The sequence below is a fragment of the Rutidosis leptorrhynchoides genome, chromosome 11 (genome assembly GCF_046630445.1).
Source record: "Rutidosis leptorrhynchoides isolate AG116_Rl617_1_P2 chromosome 11, CSIRO_AGI_Rlap_v1, whole genome shotgun sequence".
NCBI classification, from domain to species: Eukaryota; Viridiplantae; Streptophyta; class Magnoliopsida; order Asterales; family Asteraceae; genus Rutidosis; species Rutidosis leptorrhynchoides.
Window position 1 is genome coordinate 101,055,373 of NC_092343.1, and position 23,517 is coordinate 101,078,889.

At 31.7% G+C, this 23,517-nt stretch overlaps 1 protein-coding gene across 2 annotated transcripts; it reads right to left on the reverse strand.

Moving 5' to 3' along the window:
* Positions 1–2,550: 2,550 nt before the first annotated feature.
* On the reverse strand, positions 2,551–10,121 carry LOC139877364 (homeobox-leucine zipper protein MERISTEM L1-like). Of its 2 annotated transcripts, none has more exons than XM_071864787.1 (12): positions 9,942–10,121; positions 8,325–8,576; positions 8,121–8,238; positions 7,441–7,629; positions 6,569–7,009; positions 6,371–6,472; positions 5,881–6,081; positions 5,410–5,584; positions 4,946–5,217; positions 4,769–4,864; positions 4,144–4,535; positions 2,551–2,922 (listed from the first exon to the last, which is right to left on the reverse strand). In XM_071864787.1, the coding sequence occupies exons 2-11, from the start codon at positions 8,552–8,554 to the stop codon at positions 4,167–4,169; spliced, it is 2,193 nt and encodes a 730-aa protein (XP_071720888.1). In that variant the 5' UTR covers positions 8,555–8,576; positions 9,942–10,121; the 3' UTR covers positions 2,551–2,922; positions 4,144–4,166. The 2 variants fall into 2 exon arrangements, with proteins under 2 accessions (XP_071720888.1, XP_071720889.1); XM_071864788.1 differs by having other exon boundaries at positions 9,938–10,121.
* Positions 10,122–23,517: the final 13,396 nt, after the last annotated feature.

Here is a 23,517-nt window from a genome sequence, read left to right on the forward strand (position 1 = left end):
CGGGGGTGAACTTCCGTAGCCACGAGGGGATTAATTTTTCAAACTATATGGTTCGAATACATGTCCTCCACTTTGGAAGGTAGACCTAATTGTTAGAACAAAAGATGCACCTGCCTGTCGAAGTTTTATTAGAACGAGTCAAATGGGCTGAACGTGTTTTTTAATGCGTAAAGCATCTACACCATCTATTATAGAGTGTTATAACTGGAATAATCTAACTTTTGTTATGATATATGCCACTAGTTAAGTACCTATTTAAACAAGATCGCTCGAATCGCCTTAATCATCTCCTCTCCCGTTGGTCAAGTCACTTCGTCCCTTATCAACAAACACACACTCACATATTTGAGGTATGTGGAGGTAAGATGTAGACAAACATTCTTCTACATGAGGATAAAGAGCTCCGTTACTCAACTTTAAGCAGAGAAAGTCATCAAAGAGTCTACTTCGAGGAGATTTATGAATTACAGTATAATTTATAAATTATGATGACCATAAATCAAATACGGAGTATGAAATACAAATAAATGTGTTTGGGCGTACTCGAACATTTCTTTTGTTCTCCAAGTTTTTGTTGAACACTCATGTTCTACACTATACACTATGTTATTATGTTCTACATTCATTTTTTACATTTTAGTGTTTACAATTAGGATTTAAGGTTTAGATTTGGGGTATAGGGTTTAGATTTAGTGTTTAATACGAATGATTTAGAGTTTAGGATTTAGGGTTTAGGGTTTTGGATTTAGGGATCTAAACGCAAAACACTAAACCGTAAACCCTAAACTTTATATCGGGCCCAATTCAAAAATAAAAGGTGAATTCGAACAAAAATAAGCTGAATTGGAACAAAAATGGATGAATTCGAACAATTTGTCCATATTCGAACAAATTTCCGTTCTACAATTTGTTCTACATTTTTATGAATTCGAACAAAAAATGTTGTGGTCGAACAAAAAATGGCCAAAAAAAAAAATGTTTGTAGAACGAAATTTGATTTCTATGCTTCTAAACTTTTTTGTTCGACCAAGCATGAAATTGTTCTACCGTACTATGTTTTTGTTCGACTACGAGTTCCCAGAGTTCTTTCCAATTTGGAGTTTTCATGGGATCCTCACCCTATATATATAGTCGAGCTAGAGGCAAAGAGCTCGGCTCGAGATGTTACCGAAATGGGTTTAACAAAAACTGCTGGTTTAAGCGCCTAAGTTTGTTGATTAACTTGCCCAACGCCAATTTAAACGTGTCAAGTTGTTTAACTTCTAACACTAGCTACACCCATGTGTAACCACCCATTTCATTTACTTTAGAGCAGGGGCGGAGCTTTATAAGGACAGGAGGGGGCCCTCGCCCCTCCATAAGTTTCTCTAAGTAATGCTATTTCGTAGCCCTTTGAGTTACGGACGTATGAGCTTTTGAATCAACTAAATCGGAGTCTTTATGAAGAATATATGACGAAAATGGTGAAGGCTTACAGATTTTATTTTCATCAACAATTTACTTTATTCTTTCATATTTCATGGGCATTTTTAACTAGAAAACAATCTAAAACTAAAGTTTAAGAAGTTAAATTAAATTATGTACAATTATGATCGATATTGTCATCTTAAATGTATATAAAACTTACAAATTTTCCTCCAAACTTTGCGTTTTTTGTTGCTAAAAAACATATCACACATTTCGACAAAGTCTTACCCCTCCAACCATTAGGTTCAAGCTCCGCCACTGCTTTAGAGGATCTATTATTAATGCAACTAGAGAGTTATGAGCAATTAATTTAATGATTTGATAGAGATGGATGAAAGTCCATTTTTGGATGTAATAATTGACCTGTTCAACTCTCAACCAGCCTAACACATTTGACCCATTTAGATATTGGGTTCTATCATTATTAGTTAATACTCATGGCTGCATCAGGACATCTGGTTACATTCTAAATATACAGTTACATCTTTAGTACTCATTAGATTTTTACTTATAGACTTATAGTTCTCAAATATTTAGCATTTCCCTTCTGTTTAAACTTGTAGTATTAACATTTCAATTTTAAGTTCCAACACAATTTATTGATTCACTAAGAAGGGTGATATATAATTTCATGTTCAACTTAATTGTCAAAAATATAAAACAGTTTTTTCGGTTAGATATAATTTTGTAAGTTATTAAATCTACTGTAAACTATGAGCTCCTGAACCTTAAATCTTTGTTCATCCCTGACTCGAATGAATAAATAAACTTCGAGTAAATTATATTGTTGTCCATGTGTGATTTAAGCGAAATCATACCGATAGTTCTTATGGTTTTGAAATTACACAGATCATCCCTTACTTTTTAATAAATGCACGGCACTAGTCTTCAGGCTATCGTCACTTACAATTTCCAGTATAACTAATGAACCTAAAATCAAAGTTAACAGTCCATCTTTACTAAAGACTTTTGCTTTACGATAAGTCAATGAAAGTAAGTGTTTGATGCTACTAATTATGTAATAAGAAACACACTTGAAATGATCAATTATCAAAAGGAAATTGCATGAGATGAAAAGAGGCAAGTTATTTGTTAGGATCAAGTTTCTACATGGCCATCATTCTAACACTAAACTTCAAACTAAAACACATACAATTGCAATCACCTAAACCAAAACCATAAATTTGAAGAAAGTTTTCAAGAGTAAAACTAAAATTCACTCAATAAGGTTTTAGTTTACTCAAAAATCGTCAACAGAACTAGGCAAAGTCAATACCCGAACCTATAATAATAGCCTTCAGTGTATGGTGCAAATTGCATTCTTGATGACACCATACGCTAAAGGATTGTTGTAGGTTCGTTCTTGACTTCTTCCATTACATTCAAATCATACGAGTAAACATCGCCTGCTAGCTTACTTATCCTCCTTCATCTCATCTCATGGATTCGATCATGCTACAAAATACATAAACTAGTTACAACAACAAATTACATAATATGAAAGAAAAGAAAAAACTAAAATTGTCGCTGTAAATAGTTACACCAAGTGACACTTTTCAATTTGTTACTAATACTTGTGTACTAAAATGTGGTACTTCACTGTGGTACATCTTTTAGCCCTGGTTAGACCATTTGTATCGCACCCCTGCCAACCCCGTTGTTGCCGACGTGGAGTGCCCAAAACGCCAACTCGCCGCCGTATCCCGGCGTTGGCAACCGGTGTTTTGCCGGTGTTGGTGAGACTCCAACGGAGCTTCCAACGGATGTTTTGTCCACGTGTTTCGTTTTGGTTGGCCAGCAAAAATAGATCCGTTGAGTTGGGAGCCGTTGGGGATTAAAAAAAATAAAAAAATTTAATTATTTTTACTATTATATATATATATATATATATATATATATATATATATATATATATATATATATATATATATATATATATATATATATATCCCCATTTTACTCAACAAAAATACACACAATTTACTTCAACACTCCCAATTTCATCTTTATTTACAAAAAAATGGCTAACACTCCAAGCAATTCACAACTGCTAGAGCTCAGCATCAAGATGATTATCACGTGGATACTACGGGTGTTGGTGGAACTCAAGGAGACCCGATAAGCCCCAGTCAAGACTTTGATGAGGCCGAGTTGTTTGGGAAAGTTCCGATGCAACGTCCAATGGGACGTGATAGAGCAAAGAAAACCCAAAAACAGTCGGCTTCGTCGGACGCAAGAGCGTCATCTCGTGGTAAAAATAAAATAAAACAAATAAATAAAATAGAAAAATACAAAATTAAATGCCACATCAGCATTCCACTAACACAACACCAACTCACAAAACCACCACTACTCCACTCAACAACACAACACGTCCTAGTAATCAAAAAAGTGCAAAAAGTGCACAACACGAACCCACAACACGAACTACCACTACAAATGGTCTTAGTCACAGTGGGTAATGCTGATGTGGCGCTGATGTGTCTACTAGGAAGTTCAATTATGTTAATCTTGATAGAGAGTGGTCTAAGGAGGCTAACATGCCTTCTATTAACTGTTTTCACTTTTACTTGAGTGTTATATTAACTAATGCTTAATGATGCTTTTTAATGGCCCTTCTCCCCCCTTAATGGACATTCGATGAAAACAAGTGCGATAATAGTGATAGCGTCTTACCATTTAAAACGAAGACAACATAATTATGGATTTTCAGGAGCAACAGCGGCTTTGATCCTTTCAACGGTGCACTTGATAAGACTATTAACGGTTGCAACTGAGCCAAGTGATAGTTTTGCTGTAGGAACCGAATCCACCAGAATCTGAAACGCAACAGTTAGTAACGATCCACCATTTCCAACCTCTAAAATACTTCCTCCTTGATGTTTTCCTGCTCCATCAGGAAGTATAGCAAAACCAGACGGTAGTAACGCAACATAATCAGGATCACCACCACCTAACACCACGTTCATCGCGGCAATATCTACTGGAGCGTAAATAACATATGAACCCGTTGGGTCATTTGAACTCTCTTGAAGTATTAGCATGTTTCCTTGGCTCGAATTTGCACTCTACAATATATAAAAGATCAAAAGTCATTTAAATTAAGTTTTATATTTAGATTTTTCTAACGACTAACCCTAGGGACTGTATCGTTAAGGTGCATAAAGATATTGTACATTTGAATAACTGCCATCAAAAAGTCAATATTAACCGCCATGTACGATACATTTATGCATGTTAACGACAGTCTTAAGGCTTTCGTTAGAAAAAAATCTATATATTTATAATATTTAAATCTTACATTGACACGTAGAAGCGAGACGCAGTTTCCCGGATCACGACCATTAGCAATATGCGCCATTTCTTGAACTAGTCCACCATTCGAAAGAATGTCCCACTATATATATAGCAAAATAGCAATGAAAGATTAGCGAAAATGAAAACATTTGCAACGCTTTGTAAACTAAATAAATAGTACCTCGCTCCTTGAGTTTTCATCGCGGAGAAAGTCAAAAACTTGTTTTGGTGGAACCGGGATCCAAAACGATGTAGCAGCACTAAGGACGATACCAGGAGGCCTTCCTGGATCATCGACACTCTTTCTAGTCATGACACGAACATCATCTGCACCACTACCAGATAACGTCGTCCAAGTATGTGTCGTTGAAGCCCCAACACCACTACAAAAACTCAAAACCATTCTCTCCGAAAGCTTTAACATACTCTTTCTACCATCAAGTGTTGTTATAACTGTTCAAATATAAATGTGCATGGTTAGTTATAGTCACAATCAGGGCTCAATATATATAAGTTATTTTGGGTAGTGTTTGCATTGACCCAACCCAATTAGCCCCTTGCATGGAATGCAATCTGACCCATTACCCGAATCTCTTGACCCATCCAATTAGCCACATATAAACCTCTAACTATTACAAGTATTACCTCCAACATCGCCAGCAGGGATATTGTTTGCCATTGCGCTTGCAAGCCTTTCACACTGTCTCTCTAGCGTTGCTACCCATCGTCTTGCCCCAAATCCTAAACCAGAGTTTACTAGTAACCGGTATATATCATGAACTGATCTATCATCAATTTCAACATGTTCAACCCATGTTACCTAGAAAAAGCGAAATAGTTATTAGTTAATATAGGTTCTTGAAACTTTTATATACAACTATATTATAAGATCAAGATTAAATTAACTTATTGGATTTTTCTAGCGACAGCCCTTAGGTGCATAAATATATTTCACATTTGAATAAAAGTCATCAAAAAGGCAATTTTAACAGCTAATGTACAATACATTTATGCATGTTAAATACAATCCAGAGGGTTGTCGTTAGAAAAATCCTAACTTATATTAATGTAAACTGATAAATAAACTCTAGAAGTTGAACCACGATTGAGTTTCACCTTTGAGTAGCCATTAGGAAGTTCTTGAATTAAACAACCTGATGGCCTTCTTCTAGACCTTGACATCATAGTAGGACGTAAACTGTCCAACGATACATCGACCACAGCCCACATCCCGTCAACATGCTGTTTACAGTACCTAACGAAATAGTATTCTCGGGTTGGGACAAGTGGCGAAGGAACCTGATACTCAGCTGTCATCTGCACAGTACAAACCGATTATACCCTCAACTTGCAGCAATACTATTACTTTATACGTCAATGGCGATTGTAAAATTTTTTATACTTAATCATACATACATATATATATATATATATATATATATATATATATATATATATATATATATATATATATATATATATATATATATATATATATATATCAAAGAATAAAGCTTTTTCTGTCTTTCCATAGCCGAAAGTAATTTTTGCTCTTTTATTTAAATTATATAAACTTGTGATCATGAATGTTTTTCATTAATCTTACCACTTGCAGAGCCCCATTGTAGTTTCCAGCCACACCAGTTGAAAGCACTTCAAGAGTCATTGCTCTTGAAACAATGCCAGAAAACACATTTGACCATTGACCCTGCAATTTTTTTAGTAAAGTTTAGTGTTAATTTCTACCCAATTTCAAATCAATCAATATGTGAACACACAAAAACAAAATGTTTGTTTTGCATACCACATCCATTAGAATCTCAACAAGATTAACATGATTCATGATGACAACAGCAGATTCTCTAGAAGCTTCCGATAGTAATCCCAATTGTTTTGGTCCAATGCCTCTAGGAAACGTTTGCGCGTAGTCTTCTTCATTCAACATCTCAGATGAGTTATCAGGGTTTTGAACCCACAGAGGCTCACCAGACTGAGCCATCCTAACCAGTTCTTCCATGGCTGCAACCGCTAGTTCGATTATAACTGGCTTGTCTGCTTCACTAGGACCTGAAACTGATCGCATAAGGCCGCTGGTTCCAAACATGTCATCAACCATTGCAGGCTGTGAACTGAAACTTGCAATTGGTAGGTCAAGAGAGCGTTGCGGTCCATTGTGTGAGAGATTTGGGTATGTTAACAATGGCTTGCCAACATATTTTGCAGCTATGCCAGATATCCTATCAATCTGTTAAATGCACAAGATATGCTTAAATTAAAAGTTAGCGTAGTATCAACGAGATTGAAAGAAGATTATGTTTGTTTATAGTCCCAAAATGGAGAAAATGCATAAAATAGTTGCATTTTGCATCAAATTCATATCTTTGAAGCTTGTCTTGCATACACCTACACCACTTAAAGTGTTTCAATATAACTAATTATGTTAATTAGTACTAATGTACTACATAATTGTTATTGTTAATGAATGGTTTTAAATGTACCATTTGCGTCTAGCAATAATGTGTTCAAAACTGCTCATTTTTATTAGTTTGATCTATGTATAACAGTTTAATTTGTAGACAATTTATAAGAACCAAGAGTTTTTTTTCAAAAAAGTTGATTACTTGTTATTAAAGAACTAAAAAATAATAAACATATATAGGGATTTGATTGATTTACTTCTTCACGTAGGCGGGCATTTTCAATTCTGAGATGTTGTTCGTCGAACGACATCTCTCCAATGGCTGCAGGACCACCACAGTTGGGACAAGTAGCATTGGTAAGGGCTTCCTTGTATCGTATGTTCTCCATTCGTAGCTTTTCATTATCATTCCTCAATTGCGTGTTCTCACAACGTTCATGTTGGGCCTATAATTGCATGATAATGGTATAGCTTTAATTAGCAGCAATATATATTGTAAGTTCACTTCGTATCGTTTTTGTAGTTTAAAACTTTAAATTGACATATGTAGTTTTTCGAATAAGGTTTTCCCTGTTAAGGGGGCATTTTACTCAGATGTACGCGGGCTAACTAGGTTAACCCGTGACTGTTTATGACCCTTTCAATTCCCTGGCCACCTATAACCTCTTAGCTAGGCTATTTTGGGATGACATATATGGCCTAAAAGTAAACAACATTGCGATTTAACTTGCTTATTCAACTAAAGGGCAACGATCATAAGCAAATGCGGCCAAAGTTAAACCTAAATGTGATGGTACTAGACCTTTACATAAAGCTCAATAGTAAGCCTTCATTTCTCAAGGTTTGTTAGCATCTGGTACACTAATTATTCACTAAAATATTCTTTAACATTAACATCACACTATATTTATGTGTGTGTCTTGCTTGTGTAAAATACCTTCATTTGAGTTCTTTTGTTTTGGAACCAAAACTTGACTTGCAAAGGCTCTAAACTTAATCTTCTTCCAAGTTCTTTCCTTTGTTTATCATCTGGATGTGGGCATTCTTTAAAGAACCTACATTCAAACAATCTTTATATGTATATGTATTTACAAACTAGGAAACATTAAAATCATATGATGATATGATCTAACAAACTTACGACTCGAGTTCTTGAATTTGATGTTGTGTGTGACGATGATAACGCTTCTTTTTGTTGGGAAGTTGATTAGGGTCTTGATCATCACCAGATGGAGCTTCCATAATATCGGTTCCGGATTTGCTCTCATAGTCATCGTCTCTAAGCATATCGAGCTCGTTTTCGGGACTTTTGTTACTCATGTCAAGAAGATGATGGTGATGATGACTTTCAAACATGTTGGGTTGAAACATATTTCTTTATTTCTTCACACTCCTGATCAAAAATAAAGTGTTCTAGTTTATATAAGTATTCACATTCTTCAGAAATAAAGTTGTTTGACGACTAAATTAGAAAAATAAAGAATATGATGCTAAAATCATGAGGAAAAATAGTACAATATTACCCAAGAATTTGCAGTTTGGACTTTAAGTACATTAATAGTCAAAGACTAGCTCTAATTAAACAAACTATTTTAAACCATTTCTTTTACCAAAAATTCACAACTAACGCAATAAAAAGTAACTGAAAAGTTTTTAAATCGGATTGATACGGTTTGACTTTAATTTATTTTGTACTCCATATTATAAATTAGAAATTTATAAATAATTTATAATTATAATTTTGTTTAAAATTAAAAACTAACTAGTGAAAAAGAAGACATAGGAAATGAAGTTGGATTATCGATATTCACAAACATAATAGACATAAATGTATTTTTATTGGAGGTCAACAAATGTCAATCTTCTTTGAAAACAAAAGTCAACTAAAAAGCATGTAAGATTTAATATTATTATAAGAATATTTTTGTGCATTTCCTAATTATTTATTTTTGTATTTTTGTTGCAATATTATATGCAAAGTTTATGGTTAGTGGTTAAAAAAGATTCATAGAAAAACCCTTAAAATTTATAGTTCGCCCCTTGATATTCATGGAAATGAAGAAAATAAATGAAATTTAATTCATCAAATATTACAAACAGTTATATGGGAAGTATTACACTTAGTTTGTTGGAAACCGATCTGGGCTCATTAAAATTTATAATTTTAGACTTCTTTGATGATATTGAAACAACAAAAGAGCTTTATTTAACTTTTAGAAAGATCATAGTTAGCATAAATTTTTTCATTTCTTTCTCTATTTTGAAAGATTTGTTTCTTTCAATATTGTAATAAAATCAAGTTAAATAAGATATACACTTACCTGATCATCAATAAATTTCCACTTTTAAGAAAAATCAAATCAAATCTACATAATAAACATCATAATAGTATATATCCAGAAAGATATATACTCATTCAGAAACCCTAGTACATACATATAAAATTTAACCTCTACAGAAAGAGAGTTTTTTGGAATTTGGTAGTGGTTTCTTATTGGTAAAGAATACTCATCAATGACTCAACTTGAAAAATGAAAAAAAAGGAGTAATCTTTACAACTTTCTTGACTTTATAATTTATAAAATCAGAATAAATACTTAAAAAATTATTTTTTCTCAACCAAATGAAAAACTTGTTCAAGAAATCTTGAAAAGATTGAAACTTTAACTTGTTCAAGAAATCTTTATGGAATAAAACCATCAAGATTTTAGTATTCACATATATAAAAATCCAAACTTTATAAATAAAGCTTACTTACTGGTAATTATTTAGACCAAAAGATGTGTTGAAGCCAGTTTTAAGAGTGAAAGAGTGGTTTTCAGGCTGGTTTTTCAATTGAATTGAAGCAGCAAGTTGTTGTATGTTTCCTGTGAATAGAATTAAAGAAGAATGAAGGGAGAGAAAGAGAAAGGGAGAGAAGGGAAAGGAACAGGTGGGAGAATTGAAGAGATGAGAGGGAAGAGTAAATGCAATGTTTATAGAGAGGATGCAATTGCATTTATGTAGAGAGAGACTGGTTCTTGCAAGCTGGTGTGTATTTACTTCAAACTTTGCATACACACACTTACTGTGTGTAAATGTGTGTGATAAGTTGTATGGTGAAATATCAAAGTAGTGACATTTTTCTAGCAACTTTATGCAAATATATTTACTTTTGGATCGAGTATAGCTAGTAAATAATCGAGTTTCACAGGGACTATCTTTTTATGAGTTAAATATATATTCAATATCAACCAATGCCATAGAAATTCTACATTATTTCTTATTAACCTCGATTACTCTTTGGTGAAGATAATCGGTTTGGATGTCCTACATAAGAATTTGAATGAAACTTATGTATGCATATAAGCATTTAAAAATCTCCCTCATCAGTTAGTTTTAAAGTACTAGAGAATTCATAAGCTTATATGCATGACATGTTGGTGGATTAAAGTCGATCAAACAAGTTGTCTCCTGGGAACCTCCATCTATCACCAATTGGTTTTTGAGTACTTAAGAACCTCTATCACGTTGGTAGACTAAAAACGATCAAACACTCCTCTATGAAAACGGTCGTTCTGACTTTTCAAAATCCGTTTAATCAATCAATCAACATTGATTAATGAGTCAAAATGAGAATTGTTGGTCAAATTCGGTTAAAATCGGAATGGTCAACATTATATGTATGTTTTTAAACAATAATATCAAAGTTTATGTTTGTATATATACGTTTCTTTAATATTTACACATAGTATTGATATTTAATATTTGAATGTATAAAAAGTCCAATTCGATTAATCACGGATTGATCTCTGAATTGACGATTACTCCCTCCAAAATCTCAACTTATTACTCTCTAAATAGCGAGCTTTGCAATCTTGATATTAACTATTGATTTAGATTATGATGTTAAGTTTGTACCTCTCGGATCAACCACTAATTTGTAATTTCAACAATTGATAATTTTAATTTCAATCGTTAATTTGATAACAGATAATACAAATAAAATAAGTTTTTATGTTTATTATGTTATATTTAATATTTATACTTATCATTGTTTATTAATTATTAACTTTATAAAGTTACGGTCTATAAATAATAATCAATCAAATTAAATAACTTATTATCATTAGTGATAAAAGATATTATTAAAAGATATTAATGTATGTATTTTATAACATATGTATCACGTTGTTAACAATCAGTACATTTAAAGATGTGATTAATACTCTATCGTGTCATTAAAATGATGTCCTGTCACCAAATTAAAATCATTTTAGTCTCTCATATACAATCTTTGATATTTTCTATTCTTAATTATTGTTATATATACACGATATAATTGATATTTGTTAAGGAGAGGATATAATTGAAAGTATTTGTTATTGTGTGAAGTGTTTGGAGATAGTTGCATTGTGAGATATGTGTAATTGTGGACAATGTTGTGAAAAGGAATTTTGTTACGGTAGTACTATTTTAAGTGAATGTTGTAGAATGTGATAAATGATATAATAAAATATAATTATTATTAACCACGCAGGCTTGCGTGAGTGGCCACCGAGTTGCCCAATAAAGCACACCATTCGGGTTCAATTCTTGGCTATTCCAAATTGTTCAAAAAGAGAGTGTGACTAGAGGGTGCGCATGATGCGCAATTCACACGGTACCAGGTCTCGCGCTCGGGAGGCTTGATTACCGGAGGTTTTACCTTCAATGGGGGAGCCAATGTGCTCGTTCATAGGAGAGTTTCTTCGCTTACCTAAAAAAAAAATATGATTATTTTTTGATAATAAATAGATAAATATCAACTAATCAAGCATAGTCCACTAATTGTCATTTTGACGCTCATGAGTTTATACCCAGACTTCAAAACAACGCCACAACAAGCACTGTAAGCGTTGTTGAGATAGCATATATGTCACACAAATAGCTGAACTAGACTAGTGTCAATAATAAAATAAGATCTTGTAAATATATGAGGAAATTTAAAAGAAAAATACATTGTTAGCTGTTTTAGTACTAGCTCTGACCTCTCTTCAGTAGTCGGAGTAGAATTCTTTAATTCATCTCTTGCCATAAGAATTGAACGAACCAAGTTCGATCTTGAGGAAGAAATATCAACAAGAAACTTTTCATTTTTGATGTCCTACGATTCTTCTAGAAAAGAACTAACGAGAAGGACATGGGGTGTTAGGCCACGAAAACAAAAACTCTAAATTCTATGTACGTCTTATCAAATGATCTTTTATACAATAGAAGTTAACACACATTGCAATAATTATTTTTTCGAAAAGCAAAGATTTATTAGATTTACTCGAAAGGATCAAACCAATAAAGGAGCTCGATCCTACGGAATACAACATGAATAGGTAACTCGATGTAGGTACAAGAATTATAAACAAGTAGGCATTTAGTTGCAAAGATAGCAACTACAACCTAAAAACCTAATCGAAACTTAAGGACTACGAAGTGAATACAAGCTACATCCTGCTATATCATCGAAGGCAAGTTATACGACTAAGATACTTGGATTAGAAAGTCATTGAGACCACTCGATCTTCACATTTTTCAATCTAGAAGAGATCCATTCGAACGATTTTACTTGAATTTCCATTAGCGCTGTAGGACCATTCTAACACTTATTTATAGATACTTTAAGGTTACGGTTTCTCCAAATTAGATACGCACAAATCCACTCCAATGCTTGCCAAATTGTAGAGCCTTGGGGTGTCATCGTTTGGTTGCTTCTTCCTCGGAGTGCTTCATTTATACTTAGGTACTTAGGTTTGATACCGCGCCGAAGCCCCACCATTTGAAAACTCTATCCCAAACTCCGTAAGAATGCCGCCAAAGAAAAAATGAGTGGTCAATTGATTCTACATCATCGTCGCAAAGCGGGAATCTTACGGAGTTCAGGTCAATTCCACGCTTGTCGAGTTCGATCATTGTTGGTAATCTTCTACGTAGAACTCTCCAAACAAAAATCTTGATCTTCAATGGAACCAAGTTGTTTTTTAGAGTTTCCTCTCTCGATCTATCATCCAAAAGAATAGTGTCGTCGATTAGCCTCGATAGCTTCTTGGTTGTGAATATGCCATTTGTTGATAGATTCCGGTACCAAGCATCCAATGGTCTATCCTGTTTAACATACGAAAAAATTAAATCGGTTAGTGATTGAAGTTCATCTCGAGCTCGTCCAGTAAATTCTCGCGTCCAATTGCACGAACAATACGACATGTTATTTATCCATCGAATCGTGTTTCCAACCGCAACATCTTGATCCGCTTCTAGGTGGTATAAACGATTGAATTTTAATGAACTTAATCTTTTCTATTTAACTTACTATATTAACTTATACTGAAAGGATATAATGAGAACTAAATTATGGATGAGAACTCTGAGAATCATGATGTCGAACAAAAATATACACATGCGAATATTTTTATAGTATGACCGAACAATTTTGAGATGCATATGAAATCACGTTTTCGTTCTACAAAGTTTTGAATTCGAACAATTTTGTGTATGTTTCTACAAGTTATGTTCTACACAATCATGAATTCGAACAATTTTGTGTTCTACACTTTGTTCCACATCTCTTGATTTTGAACAAAAAAAGCTAAGTCGAACAAAAAAATATTCTAGTCGAACAAAATAATCCTTGTTCAACAATTCTTGAAGTCTAACGATTTTGGTTGAATTCGAACAATAAATCAAAATTTTTGTGCACTCTTAGTTTTCAGGGTTTCCTGATATGTTTGGTTCTTATGGGATCTTCATCCTATATATATATATATATATATATATATATATATATATATATATATATATATATATATATATATATATATATTGTTGATTTTGGAATTTAGGTTTTGTATAGTAGTAAAAGAGTTTAGCTCTATTTTATATTTCTACTTACCATATTAATTGGTTGTGTTGTACATATATATGCATATATGTGTCAACCACTTTTACAACCAAGCGTGAGGACGTATTTAATTATTTTTTTTTCATTTTAGAATTTGATAAGCTTTATTTGAAGAATGAAAAATAAAATCAAAGGTCATTGACATGATAGTATGGAAAAACCCTTTTTTTTAAAAAGTTGTGAGCTCAATGAACATTTTTAAAAAATCGTACATGTTTGTAAGTATGGCTTAACAAAAAAAAAAAGTAAAGTGGGAAAATAAATTAGAATGATTTAAGTAATTACCACCAAATCGTTGATTGATATAGAAGGCTGAACTTTGAGGACACTGTCCCATCTTCGAATTCTAGAGGAGGTAAATTTTGAGAATATTATTTCCCGGGTTCAAATTGTTGAAGTACGAAACGAGTTAAACAAAGATTCGAAAAAGAATTCGGTTCAAGAGACAAGGCGCGCCGCGGCCTCTCCTAGGCGCGACGCGGCCTAGAGTGTGAATAGGGGTCAAGACGAAGAAAGTTACTGTTTTGGATTTTGCCTTGGAGGCGCTGCGCTGCCATCCCTGGCGCGGCGCGGCTTCGGTCTGACGTGGAAGTTTCCAAAAACGTGTTTTCTTGTTCCCAAAGCTATTTCCTTGTTGAGTTTTGCCTATTTAAGCATCTTATTTGTGACGACCCGGAAAATTTCGACTAATTTTAAACCAAACTCTCGATACGATTTAATATTTTTGACACGATAAACAAAGTCTGTAATGTGGAGTCTCAAAATTTTTGAACTGTTTACATAAATTCATTTAACCTTTGACTATTCTCGACGATTCACGAACAATTAATTGTAAATAAATATGTATATATGTGTATATAAAGTATATAAGTAATAATTAGAAACACTATATAAAGTATTATATGAACTAATAATTTGAACTAATTTATGATTTACGAAATAATTAAATTATTATTGAAACATAATAAATATAATGTAATTCAAATATAAATGGTTTCGAATTCATTTAGTAAACGATTGTAGCATCCGTTTATCATTCGATGACTACTGTTTCATTTTGATTGTAAAATGTGATGTTAATATAACATTATAATATATACTACTGTTAAACCTAAAACATATATCGACATATTAAACTGTGGCTAATTGAATGATATTAAAACTGTGCCAAATTGATTGGACACTAATTGATTGGATGTTACTGTTTTTAAAGTTTCATTCTATTCTTCCACATGTGATTAAAGATTCGTTAAGTTATTACATTATCAATAAAAATCGTTATTTTAGTTATCATAAAAATAAATACAAGTTATTATCATTAATAATAATAATAATATTATTATTATTATTATTATTATTATTATTATTATTATTATTATTATTATTATTATTATTATTATTATTATTATTATTATGTTATTAGTATTTTTATTAATAATATTAACATTATTATTATTAATATATATATATTTTTAATTATACACATTTAATAAGAAATATAAATAGATATATAACCCGTGAAACCTTCTATCCCTATCATCTTTAATTTTTTTTTCCTCTTTTCCGTTCTTTCCCCCATTAGTGTCCCCAATCATCGCTAGCAAACAACTCAGATATGACCCTAGGAAGCGATTAATAACACTGACGATTTAACTCGATCCATCATAACCACAATATCTCAGACTCATCTTCATACAGTGGCCATTTTTTTTTTTTTGAAGATGAAGATAAAATTTGATTTTGCAATCTGGTTAGTTTTATTGCTCGATTTCTTCATGAAATACTTGTTAAATCTTCCATAGAACCTTCGTCAATTATCAATTTCATCAGAAACATCGAATTAATTGCGAATTTGATTCTTGAACAGACATTTGACTTTTTGTTTTGAAGCTTTGACTCCGAAATTCATCATCAATTCTTCGATTCAGCCTTTCAAAATTTGTGGATAGTTTCACGAATATATTTAGAACACATTTACATTACCAGTTTTCAGTTTTGATTAAACACCACACGCTGCTATAACTGCGGCTCATCTTCTGTTCTATTTTGTTCGTTCCTACTGCAGCTTTACTGTTTGTTTTCTATATACAACCACCGCAAACCACCACACCCGCAGCTTCTGTTTTCTGTTACGATGACCAACTGCTACTTGCTTCTGTCTCTTATTGTTTCTGCCTAAAACATGCGAAGACCCCACCCATTTCTTTTTCCTGTCCAAACTATTTAATTCGCAAATTCTGTTAATTAAACTGACGAGGGACTGAGTAAAAGGTTTGGGCCTGCTATTGGGCTGGGTGCCTTACTACTATTGGACTGCTACATTTCAGTTTTCTAGTCGAGCCGCCGGTTTCTTCTATTGGGTCCATGTCCCAAATTTTATTGGGCCAAAGCCCATCACACACACTTGTTTTAATTTTGATAATGATGAGGAGAATAAATTCGAATCGCGTATGATACAAGATGGGAGTGATGATGCGTGAATCATGATTATGATAATTATGACTCACGATTTATTATGATGATGATATTGGTCACAATGATGATGATTATGTTAGAATGATAAAGGTGATTTCATGGTGATGAACGAGTACGTTTGATAATGTATATTGATAATGATACATGGTGATGAAACAGAAAAGAAGTTATGGTGATAGGATGATTAGGGTATGATGATTCACAGACAAGGGTTAATAGAATTTAAGTACCATTTAAATCAGAAAAACAATAAGCAGATCATTGGTTTAGGTTGTTATCGGGTTAGCGGGAGGTCGCGGGTTCAAACCTGGACTTAGGCATTTTTAAGGGCTACTTCTTTAAGGTAGTATTACTGTAACCATTACTATTATTATTATCATATCATTATTAGTATTAATATAAGTATTATTATTATTCATATTATCAGTTTATGAATTAATAAAACAAGTATCATTATTATTATTATCATTTTTATTATTAGTATTATTATTATTATTAGTATTATTATTACTAGGTATTATGAATATTATTGTTATTATTATTATTATTATTATTATTGTTATTATTATTATTATTATTATTATTATTATTATTATTATTATTATTATTATTATTATTATTATCATCATCATCATCATCATCATTGTTACTTTTAAAATTAAAATTATTATTTTTAACATTATTATTATTATTATTATCATTATTTGTGTTACTAATATTACCATTAGTATTATTATTACTACTATAACAAATATTATTTATGTAAAATATAATTATTACATATAACATAACTATATTAATATTTCTTTTTATTATTTATCTAAACTATATAAAATAAATATAGTTAATTAAATTATTAATGAAACACATAATTAAAATAACAATTAAATCAATAATAATATATAAATTTGTTCGATTACCATTATATGTGTTAATATATATATATATATATATATATATATATATATATATATATATATATATATATATATATATATATATATATATATATATATATATATATATATATATGATATAGGTTCGTGAATCCGAGGCCAACCTTGCATTGTTCAGTTCCGTCGTATGCATATTTTTACTACAAAATATCATATTGTGAGTTTCATTTGCTCCCTTTTTAAATGCTTTTGCAATATATATTTTTGGGACTGAGAATACATGCGCTGTTTTATAAATGTTTGACGAAATAGACACAAGTACTCGAAAATTACATTCTATGGTTGGATTATCGAAATCGAATATCACCCCTTTTAGCTTGGTAGCCTAAGAATTAGGGAACAGACACTCTAATTGACGCGAACCCTAAAGGTAGATCTACGGGCACTAACACCCCTCATACTAGAAAATGGTATGCTTTAGTACTTCGAGTTTATATTACAAATGAGTTTCTGTTTGGGGATATTCTATATACATCCTGTTAGTTCGGTTATCAAGCGTTCACCATATGAATGATTTTTATACACTTGCGAGTGTAAGGTTATTTATAAAAATGAAATCTTGTGGTCTATTAAAATTATGAAAATGATCGATTATGATAAACTAATGAACTCACCAATCTTTTGTTTGACACTTTTAAGCATATTTATTCTCAGGTATTAAAGAAATCTCCCACTGTACATTTGCTCATTTTAAAGATATTACTTGGAGTCATTCATGGCATATTTCAAAAGACGTTGCATTCGAGTCATTGAGTTCAGTAAGATTAGTATTAAGTCATTTATAGTTTGGATATATTATGAAATGGTTTGCATACATATCAACTTTCATTGTAATTAAAGTTTGTCTTTTAAAAATGAATGCATTGTTTGTAAAACTTATCATATAGAGGTCAAATACCTCGCAATGAAACCAATTATTATGTAACGTTTATAATCGATATGAACGGGGCATTGATAATGCTAAAAACAAACATATATTTCATAGCATTATCCCTCAAGAAAGACAAGCTTTTAGTTGCAACTGTTCTATTTACAAGTGATATTCGTTTAAATAATAAAAGGTGAAGACAAAAGACAGATTCGACAAATTGAAGACGCAAACGACCAAAAAGCTCAAAAGTATAAAGTACAATCAAAGTGGTTCCAATTATTGATGAGAAACGTCTCAAAATTACAAGAGTACAAGATTCGAAACGCAAAATACAAGATATTAAATTGTACGCAAGGACGTTCGAAAATCCGGAACCTGGACCAGAGTCAACTCTCAACGCTCGACGCAACGGACTAAAAATTACAAGTCAACTATGCACATGAATATAATATAATATATAATTAATTATTAAAATTAATATATATATTATATTATATTATAAAAACCGTCGGCAGAAAAAACAAAGACATGTGAGCCTCTACAGCTGGCCATGCGATCGCATGGCCTAGAGGGGCAAAGCTCACGCGATCGCATGAGCCCCTGTAGCAGCTGACATGCCTATAAAAATCGCGTTTTTGGTGAACATCAAACACATCTTTTTCTTCTTCCTTCATACGTAAACATATATATATATATATATATATATATATATATATATATATATATATATATATTATAATTTTAATTTTAATTTTAATTTTAATTCTAATAATAAGGGTATGTTAGCGAATGTTGTAAGGGTGTAAGTCGAAATTCTGTCCGTGTAACGCTATGCTATTTTTAATCATTGTAAGTTATGTTCAACCTTTTTAATTTAATGTCTCGTAGCTAAGTTATTATTATGCTTATTTAAAACAAAGTAATCATGATGTTGGGCTAATTACTAAAATTGGATAACTGGGCTTTGTACCATAATTGGGGTTTGGACAAAAGAACGACACTTGTGGAAATTAGACTATGGGCTATTAATGGGCTTTATATTTGTTTAACTAAATGATAGTTTGTTAATTTTAATATAAAGATTTACAATTGGACGTCCCTATAAATAACCATATACACTCGATCGGACACGATGGGCGGGATATTTATATGTACGAATAATCGTTCATTTAACCGGACACGGGAATAGATTAATAGTCTATGGAATTATTAAAACAGGGGTGAAATTATGTACAAGGACACTTGGCATAATTGATAACAAAGTATTAAAACCTTGGGTTACACGCAGTCGATATCCTGGTGTAATTATTAAACAAAGTATTAAGACCTTGTTACAGTTTAAGTCCCCAATTAGTTGGAATATTTGACTTCGGATATAAGAATAATTTGACGAGGACACTCGCACTTTATATTTATGACTGATGGACTGTTATGGACAAAAACCAGATGGACATATTAAATAATCCAGGACAAAGGACAATTAACCCATGGAATAAACTAAAATCAACACGTCAAACATCATGATTATGGAAGTTTAAATAAGCATAATTCCTTTATTTTCATATTTAATTGCACTTCTAATTATCGCACTTTTATTTATTGTCATTGTATTTAATTGCACTTTTAATTATCGTACTATTTAATTAACACAAGTTTATTTTATCGCACTTTTATTTATCGCAATTTCATTATCGTTATTTACTTTACGCTTTAAATTAAGTCTTTTATTTATTTAATATTTTACATTAGGTTTTAACTGCGACTAAAAGTTTTAAAAATCGACAAACCGGTCATTAAACGGTAAAAACCCCCATTTTTATAATAATAATATTACTTATATATATTTGTATTTTTATAAATTAAAACTAATATAGCGTTAAGCTTGTTTAAGTGTATCCCTGTGGAACGAACCGGACTTACTAAAAACTACACTACTGTACAATTAGGTACACTGCCTATAAGTGTTGTAGCAAGGTTTAGGTATGTCCATTCTATAAATAAATAAATATCTTGTGTAAAATTGTATCATATTTAATAGTATTTCATTATAAAATATAAGCTATTTCATATACACCTCTACACACATCAAGTATTTTTGGCGCCGCTGCCGGAGAACAATTCTGCTTAAACGCCGGAAGCGCAACACTATAAAAAAAAAGATTTTTATAAATTTTTAGTGTACTTTTATAAAAAATACGCTTTTATAAAATACGTTTTATATATATTCGAAAATATAAAAAGAAAAACAAAAATTATATATTTTTAATAGTTTGTTATATATATATATATATATATATATATATATATATATATATATATATATATATATATATATATATATATATATATAAGTTTTATAAAGTTTCTTTATTTTTTTTTTAGTTTGTAAAAATATAAGTTTTATTTAATTTATATAAATATATTATAAATATATAATTCAGCAAAACAGAAAAAAAAATATAAAAACTCTCGGCCTGGTACTGTAGTAGCCCAACTCTGGCCCGAAACCCTAGCCCATGCGATCGCATGGCTGGGTAACTTAGAACTCATGCGATCGCATGACCCTGACAGACAGGCCACAGTTGACTTCCCAACAGCAATAATTATGTAATAATTATAATTATTATTAATTCTAAACCCTAATTAGGGTTAATTATAATATTATTTAGTTTAGTTTTTAGATTTAATTTGTATTATTTAGTTTAATTAGTTTAATTAAATTATAAAATTAATAGTTTTATAAAATAAATAATATAAAAATAATATTTTTATAAAAAATTGTACTTTTTACAACTTTAAGATTATTTTTATATTTTATACCCTTTTTAATTGTTTTAGTGTAATATTTGTATTTTTCGCTCGTATTTAGTTTTAAGTTATAGTTTCTGCCATAGTATTTTTATTTCTAGATTTTTAGGTTTTGCCGTAAAATCCCTTAAGTGCTTTTTCTTTAGACTAAGATTTAGATGCTTTAGAATTTTGCGACGCTGTTTTATTAAATATAGTACCTTTTTAAGTTAATGCCGTTTTGAATATAGTTTTTCTTTTAAGCTTTAATATTTTTAGACTCAACTTTTAATTTTTAGTTTTTAGTTCCTTTTTAAGTTTCGACGCGCTACTTTCTTATTTTTATTTTTCGACGCCTATTATTTTTCAATCTTTTATTTTTCGACGTTTTTCGACGCGCTCTTTTTCTTTCTTATTTCTCGCTATTATAGTTTTAGGACTTAGATTTTATTTTCTACTTCTTCTCTAAATTTCTTTAAATTACGAAAATTTATTTTAAGCGGTTAAATTGATAGACATCAAAATTTTCTGGTTCGTAGTAATAGTTGGATTTGTACGTGGACCGGGTTATTGGAGCCAAACAGTACTCAATTATATTGAGACCAAACGAATCCTGCCCCTCTGCTGCATCTTTTGGCTATTCGAAACGTGGGCAAAATCAGAAAAGTCTATTAATTTGATAACTTATATAATTTTCTTCTTTTTTTTTTATAACTAATAGGATATTCAGTGAATGCACCGAGCAAAACGTTCACCACCCTTTGTACGTTCACCACCTGTAACCAGATCAAGACATCTAGCAAATATTGTCGTCGTTGATTTTTCTTTAGAATCGTCATCCAGTCAACCAAGTACTCCAATTCAAATTTCCGATAATCCATTTTTTGAACCCGACCTCACAATTGAGAATCCGAGGAATATTCAGGGACAATTCATAGATCCTGAACCACTAATCTTTCCTCCAGAACCACCAATCATTCAAACAGAGATTGTCGAGGAACGAACCATTAAATCAGAATCCTATAGTGATTCAGATTCAACAAATTCAATTATGGAGAATCTGGAACCTCTAAGTATGGAAGACCGAATGCGAGCTAAACGCACTGGCCAAGGTCACGCAATTACTCAACCTGACATTAATGCGCCAGATTATGAAATCAAAGGACAAATCCTATACATGGTGACTAATCAATGCCAATTTAGTGGTGCACCGAAGGAAGATCCAAATGAACATCTTCGTACCTTTAATAGGATCTGCACTTTATTTAAAATAAGAGAAGTGGAGGATGAACAGATATATCTCATGTTATTTCCCTAGACTTTAAAGGGAGAAGCCAAAGATTGGTTAGAATCGTTACCTGAAGGGACGATTGATACATGGGACGTTTTAGTTGAAAAATTTCTTAAACAATTCTTTCCGGCATCTAAAGCCGTGAGACTTCAAGGAGAAATTGTTACGTTCACACAGAAGCCAAATGAAACTCTATATGAGGGTTGGACAAGATTTGGAAAGTTATTGAGAGGATGTCCGCAACATGGTTTAGACACCTGTCAAATAGTACAAATATTCTACCAAGGATGCGACATCACAACAAGAAAAGACATCAATATAGCAGCTGGTGATTCTATTATGAAGAAAACAGAAACTGATGCTTACAAAATTATTGATAACACTGCTTCCCACTCACATGAGTGGCACCAAGAAAAAGATATCGTTAGATCATCTAAAGCGGCTAGAGCCGATTCTAGCCATGACTTAGATTCCATTTCTGCAAAGATAGATACTGTCGAGAGACGAATGCAAAAGATGACTAAAGATATTCACTCAATACGAATTAGTTGTGAGCAGTGTGGAGGACCACATTTGACAAAAGATTGTCTCAGTATTGAATTAACAATGGAACAAAGAGAGAATGTTTCATACATAAACTAAAGGCCTGGAAATAATTATCAGAATAATTATCAACTTCCAAGACCGATCTACAATCAAAATCAGAACTATAACCGAAATGTTCCATACAACAACCAACAAGGTCCTAGTAATCAACAAGTATCCAATAATACTTACAATCAGTAAAGACCTAATTTTCAAAACAAACCACCACAAACCGATGATAAAAAGCCAAATTTAGAAGACATGATGACGAAGCTAGTTGAATCTCAAACTCAATTTTTCACATCTCAGAAGCAAACCAATGAACAAAATGCTTAAGCATTTAGAAATCAACAAGCTTCTATTCAAAATTTAGAACAAGAAGTGAGCAACCTAGCAAGGTTAATAGGTGAAAGAAAACCTGAAAGTCTACCTAGTGATACAAATGCTAACCCCCGGAAT